We start from the raw sequence: 7,088 nt of genomic DNA, 5'->3' as shown, positions 1-7,088 counted from the left end.
AATAATGACACAGTTATTTTTTGACAGAGAGAAGCATTTGTAGAAAGCATTTCTCACTGCTTCTCACAGAGGCTGAATGCTATCTGCATAGATACACACCAAGTATTCAGCAGATATTAGACTGCTATTTGAATCTTTGAGGTCAAGGCTGGGGGCAGCTTTGCAGGCTAGCACACGTGATTCCTTAAGTGTGTCTACATAGGCATGAATGGACACCTACTTTTGGTCCTGGAGAGAGCACTGTGCCAGGCTGACACCACCATTCCCTCAGGGTTCCCCTCTGCTCTAGAGCAGCATAAACCACTCTGTTTAGAGCAGTGTGGAATAAGTCCTACGCCTAGCCACCTACCACAGGTAGTCCTACAGCACCCCAGCTCCTTCCAAGTGACTAGCTAGCTGACATGGGGAATATACTGATGATACCTTTCTACCATCCTCTGTCCACTCCCACTGAGTAGTCTGAGCAAGTCTGGTTTAACCCATGAGGTAAGAAGCTGTGGGGACAACCAGACTGACCATGACCATTTGGGCACCTAAGAAAGAGTGGGGTGAAATCTAGCTTGCAAGAAATGCATGCTTCACTAAGAGGGGAAGATGGTACTTAACCAGAAGAGACAGCTTACGTTTATTTGCCGAGAGCTGGGATTTATATTGGCCTCGAACCAACCGGCAGGTGGACCCATCACCATTGCAGACCCCACAGTTATCTTCCTTGACAGCACTTCCCAGCTGGCGGTCACAGCCAACGATCTGGCAAGAAAAAAAGGATGTGCAGTTCAACGTGAGCACCTACCAACTGACTGCTCGATCCATCTCTGCAACTAATTACTGCTAAATTTCTCTCTCAGCATCTCTAGAGGGCCATAAAGTACCTTAGCAATGAAAGAGGCTGAGCAAATCTGGCTGGGAGTTTGCACTGAAGTCAGACGTGAGATAGTGAGCAGGTTAGTACTCAATGGCTTTTGCAGTCCAGAGGAAGAAAAGAGTATTGTTGGAGGTTGTTATTTTAGGGCTTTGTGAATAGTTCTTGATCAGAGTCCTATCAGAAATTTCACTTCTTAGAGTTTCACAAAGAAAAATGCCTGAAACAGATAAGAAGACAGATAGGAAGCAGACAGATAGATAAAAGAAAAGAGCAACATAGATCAATAGTAACATGGCTCAGTGAAATTTTACCTGCTATGCAGCTGGGAAAACCATGTGGTTTTAATTATGTTTGACAATAATCCCATTCCACGCTGTCAATGCCTATGTTCAGACATTGCAAAAGATCTGATAAAGAAGGAGGGAAGGATTTCAACAAAAGAATTGAGAGTCAGAAATGAAATTACCTGCACTGAAACTGGCTTTACACTTATGTGGAAACTGCTTGGTTAAAAATTTCAGAAGTTGAATACATAAACTAGTCTTCTCAGTTTGCAAAAGCCCTGTAATCCCTAGGAGAATCAAATATGACTTTATAATTAAGTACATTTAAAATTAATGGAATACAAATTTATTTAACACAGCACTAATGCAGGACTTTTGTATGAACTTTGAATTCTGCATCCAAGTTATGAATTTTACACATTAATAATGGAAATAAGAAATTTTAAAAGTCCATACAGTGTTATAATTGTATTTACAAATACTAGAAATCAAAGGCCACCTAGCATTCTGTCATGTAGAAAAAGCAATGAATAATATTTATATATATATATTATACTTCTAATGAGTTTGTGCTAAGACTCTTAGCCAAACAGAGAGTATATTTAAAGATAGGGAATTTTTAATAAAATGCTTATTTCAGCTTTAAATTTCACTGCATCTCTGAGTTCCAGTTAAAACAGAGAGCTGGGTTCTAGAAACTGGTAAGAGCAAGTAGGGCACTTATCATCCAGGCTCATTATTTGACTAGTGGCACAATAGGAGTTTCCTTGGTTATCTGTCACATTGACAGTGTAATTAATTTAATTTAAACCGTTATAAATTTAGATTCAGGTTTGATGAAAGCTATCATCAAATTTCTTTGACTTTAGCCACTTCCAGGTCAGAACTGGATTGAGCCTCCTATGCTTATGCATTATATGTTGATGTCTCCAAGGGAGTTAATGAGGCTTAATGGATTAACAGTCACACATAAATAATACATTTCCCTGAAAACCTAGTCCTACCAAGACTGCAAGAGACATTTTGACACATTAGAAACACCATGACAAATAATGGTTAGAAAGCTGAAGCAAAGTTGAGTATCTTGTTTGTGACTGCTCCTCCATACAGAACTTCCAAGCACAGGTATAGAAATTCATGATACCAAGTAAGATTCAGGTCTATTTTTTTTTTGCATAAGAACATCCCTACAGGAGCTGAACCACCTTTGATACACACAGACTGATTTGCTTTAACTTCCATGAATACCTCTGTGTAGAGAAGATGGTAAAGAATCACTTGCATGAATTGAAAATGGTACAACAAATCAGATCAGCTTCTTTCTAGTGCATTACAGATCACTAGCACCCACAGTGAGAAGCGTCCTGCTGAGGAACCCAGATATAAGGTCAGAATTTCCTTTCATACCTGCTCATATTATATTTTATACCAAATAAAATACACACTCAATAGTTCAGTTCACAGTGATACACAAACCTTTATGCCTTTGAACCTTTTGAAAAGAGTAAATGAACTGCTTGGATGTGAAATGGACTGAATCTTAGATCCAGGTATGAGGTAACCAATTTCACAACCCAACATTTACAACTTTAAAGCATTTTTAACCTTATGAATCATCAGCTCACATGTTGCCATGGGCTGAACCCTGAGTAAAGTTTATTTATAAATTGAACAACTTGAAGCTAGGTCACAACTTGTAGAGGAAACCGACAGGAAATTCTCAGGTGTGAAAGGAAGTTAGTATGAGGTTTGTTTCTTTTTTTTTTGAGTTGGACAGCCATTACTAGTGTATAGCATAAAAATTTTTCTTTGCTGAAATGCTGTATTTCAAATGGAAGTATGAGCACAATGGAAGTATGGAGACCTCTGTGAATACCAAAACTTATGTGGTATGTACAAAATGTATTTGTATTTATTAGTGTCTGATATAATTTTATACTATTAAAAATTCTGAGGGAATTAAGTAAGTTTCCTATTTCTCCCCAAGGTTTCTGTAGAGCTTTTTGGTTTACTCTGTTAAATTATCTGTTCTAATAGATATGCAGACCTCTGGGAATATGTATGAAATTTTCATTAAAAACCTTTATGAGTGATTAAATAATGCCCGAAATAAAAAAATGTTACTAAGTTCCCTGCTTTTTTCCTTTTCTTTTTTTTTTCCTCTCCATCACTATCTAGGGAAATCCTTCTTCCATCTTTTGAAGGTAATTACATGCAGTAAAAAGGTTGTTGAGTTTGCAATGTAGTCACTGATGCTTTAAAATGAAAAATTCTTACATGAAGACATTATATAGGCTGGACTCCTATGAAACCAAAAGATCAGACAAGGAAATATTAAAGTGCTTCTGAAAAAAATACACAGTTCATGATAATAATAACTTTTGCCTCTGAGCAGAAGAAACATGAGTTTGACTGAGTTGAGATGAAAACATGAAATTTCCACACCATTATTTTCATTTTCCATCAAGGCTACAGAGGACTCACTGAAAAAGCTGAAGAAATAGGTGAAAATACATCACCACTCAACCAGAAATTTGCAGAGTTCACATGGAACAGGAAGGCATAATTGTTTATTTCAGCATCCATCCGTAACACGAGCAAAACACAGAGGAGACGTTTTGAAACACCTGTTATCAGAGGTGCCAAATCTGCAACACACTGGGAGAGGCCAGCTATCAGGAAAAGCAGATTCACTTGGGCTGTAGGACCAGAAAAAACTGCTGTGACACTGACCTATGGGCATACTCATATGACTACACGTGGTTGAGGACCTTGCCATGAAAATAAGCACCATGGAAGGCACTGCTTGATCAGTTTGGTAGGCACAAGGAGAGAATAAGGATATTGTACCTCTAATCCTCAGCTCAGAGTAATGGTTTAGTGGACACAAACCATTGGTTTGAAACAAAATACTGATATTTTTGAATCAGAGGTCTGGGGAATATTCCACCCTCTGAAAAGCTTTGAAATGTCAACTCCTTGTCTTGGTTTGAAACTGGAACCAATGTTGAAACCCTGAAGTTTCTGTGGGATGGAAACTTCCTTTTCCAATGCATTCTAGTCCTGATCTTACTATATCCTGTGTGTGTGTGTGTGTGTGTGTGTGTGTGTGTGTGTGTGTGTGTGTGTGTGTGTGTGTGTGTGTGTGTGTGTGTGTGTGTGTGTGTGTGTGTGTGTGTGTGTGTGTGTGTGTAAATGGATTACTGCAACAAATTGTGCCTGGAAATGTTCTGAAGTAAGCAGTTTTTGTACTCATTTCTATAACACGTTAAACTTCCTCCCCTTAAAGCAGGGTAATGAAGCACAGACTTTCCAGAGTGCAATCTTTAGAGTTTCAAATTGCTGAATTGCGGTCAGAGGCTTGAACTGCAGATTGTTACCGCACAAAATGTCAGAAACAGCTCCATTAAATTCCCTGACAATCTAATCCAAACCCCATTAAAATCAAGAACATGCACTTAAAAGTTCGATAAGGTTTGAATGAAGCTCTTGTACAGTTCTAAAGGTGCTCCTATGAAGCTCATTACTATTGTGGTTAAGTGCCCTTAAACAGTAAAAGCAGATTATGCAGAGCTCTGGATGTGTCTCAGTATACGGAAGATGCCAGCCATGTAGCATCAGTGTGAGGAAATCACAGGTGAGTACCAACTCCCTGCCCAGCTCTTTTTTACCACCTCTAAAGTGAGCTTACTTTTTATTCTCCTTATGGGTTTAGCATAAAAAGGCTAGTAACAAAAAGCCAGAATAATAACAGCTAATCCCTAGTTGGCCAAGCCTGTATTGTTTTCTGGCATGAGATACCACAGTTCTGCTCAGAGGTAAAGATTCCATATTATATTTTAGGCTGAAGTCCCATACTTCATGCTGTGTTTGATTCTCACACGCACACATTTTTACTCCACTGACAGCCCATGGGTTGGCAAAAGAGAAAAATAGGGATATTCCTCACTCTATAACACCTTAGCAAAACAATTTTTACAGGGCACTGCAAGAAAGAAAGATGGTCACCAAGTTAGCAGATTGACTGCTTGTGTATAGTTTAAAGGCATCAGGCTGAAAGTCCCACAACAGGAGTTGGAACTAACTCATTGAGTGCATGCACGATTGTTACGTGTGCATGTGTTCCCCTTGCAGACTTGAACTCTGACTTAGTTTAGCAGATTTTTCCAGAAACAAAACTGGACCAGCAATGACAGGTTCTGCTTCAGCCCTGCTAGTCTGAAAATGCCCTGAAGTAAGAAGTTTTCATAATTTCTATTCAGTATTAAGAAACTCTGGGCAGGAAATAATGTAATAAAGCAAGCTTGCAAATCTATCCTATTATAAATAAATCTCTCTGTTTTTCAAAGGCCATGTCTGAAGTTCAAACACAAGAAGTTCTGAGAATCTGAGAAAAGCAAAGTTGCCCTTCACATGGATACTAGTTTGGGGCCCAATCTGGAACTTGTATTGATTGTCACCGCTCAGATGTTCAAAGTTCTGGGTTAGAGCCATCACTTCAACTGGGTTTAAAATCCTGTTTTACAAGAAGGATGAAGAGGTGTTGTACTCTTTAAATTATTGTAAAAAGAAAAAGCTTGAGCCTGTCCATCAAAATTGCACCTGGGCTGGTGTCTGTAACGCAGGGACTCAGCCTCTGCCAAAGTGGTATCTGCCCCTCAGCCCATGGACACCTCGTAATGATGGTTTGCAGCCCCAGCATTTTTCTGGGACAGCCTGCCAACATTTACTGTAACCAGGCACTAGGCAGGACCCTCCAGATCCCCAGGAACTTAGATGCAAATATACTACCCTCAGCATCTATAATTCAAGACAATTGTAACACTGCTGGTAACAGAAAGCCCAGTGACATGTACAATCAATGTACTTGCTTGACACTTGAGCCGAACATATCTTGCAACTGTTCAGGCAGTATAAACGAACTTCAGTCAGTAGCCAAATCGTTCAATGCAACCACTAGAGTGGCTAAGATCCACCTTCCAACATGCAAAACAGAGCTCGCCAGCTTAGTGATTTGTAGCTGCTTGTTGCCTTACCTACCACTGATTCACTGGAACCACTTTGGAGATGCTGCTTGGTATCTGTCCCTTCAGGACAGCACTCTCAGCTAGCCAGAGCTTGCTGCTGTTACTATTTTTAGACCAAGACCAAGACCCTCGTGGAGCCTCACTCAACCAGCACAGCAGACACGATATATTGAGAATCATGGTTCAGCCAAAGCTGTAGGAGGTAACAGCAAACACCCAGCTGCAGAAGGAAATCAAAAGTAATTCCTATTTCTTAGGTTTCCCTCAGGGAAAAGAATAAATGTAAACTCATTCTGAAACTACCCTTGATTTTAAAAAAAGCAATTACATGAATTTTGAAGCTGCAACTTTATTATTGTTGGTCATACATAACCAACAATTTTATACTGTGGGCTTCCATAGTAGAGTCCACAGATGTGGAAACAAAGCTCCTTCTAATTCATTCTCTGATAATATATAATCCAGAGGCAGCAGTTAAACAGAATTAAGTTCTAAGAGTTTATAAGCAGATAAAAACAGGAAGAAAGGAGACTTCTGTGATTATTCATATTCACTTACTCACTTCATTCACACTTTCCATTGGTTTTGGCTGGATTTATGTTAATATGTCCATATTCTGCTAGATTGAGTTTTTGTGCTTTATTCTCGCATATTTGTGCTTTTATTGATGGAGGACAAAAAACCCAACAAACCTAACTTTCATTGTTTTGTAGGCAGTGCTTTGTAGTAGGGCATTACTGACATGCTTGCTTTCTCCAAAAGAATCACACTTGTCTGGATGGCTTAGCATTTCCAGGGGAAAGATTTATCAGGTTTTGAAGATGAATAAAATCCTACACCAGAAGGTGATTACAAAGGCCGTTATAAGACAAAATTTATCAAGACAGCTCTCCTTCAGCTTCCTTGTAGCCA

General features: G+C 39.2%; 1 protein-coding gene across 1 annotated transcript in view; it reads right to left on the bottom strand.

Annotated features, from left to right (window-relative positions):
* Positions 1–623: 623 nt before the first annotated feature.
* LOC103801015 (ADAMTS-like protein 1) overlaps positions 624–7,088 on the bottom strand; it is a gene marked incomplete at its 3' end in the record, with an annotated part of 51,426 nt that continues 44,961 nt past the window's right edge. Inside the window, exon 5 of the mRNA XM_009073412.1 lies at positions 624–750. Coding sequence (XP_009071660.1) covers positions 624–750 — 127 coding nt within the window. The remainder of the gene's footprint in view (positions 751–7,088) is intronic.

Source organism: Acanthisitta chloris, unplaced genomic scaffold, assembly GCF_000695815.1.
Source record: "Acanthisitta chloris isolate BGI_N310 unplaced genomic scaffold, ASM69581v1 scaffold784, whole genome shotgun sequence".
In the NCBI taxonomy this organism is placed as follows: Eukaryota; Metazoa; Chordata; class Aves; order Passeriformes; family Acanthisittidae; genus Acanthisitta; species Acanthisitta chloris.
The sequence above is the reverse complement of the archived record's forward strand: the minus strand, read 5'-3'. Positions and strand labels throughout refer to the sequence as shown.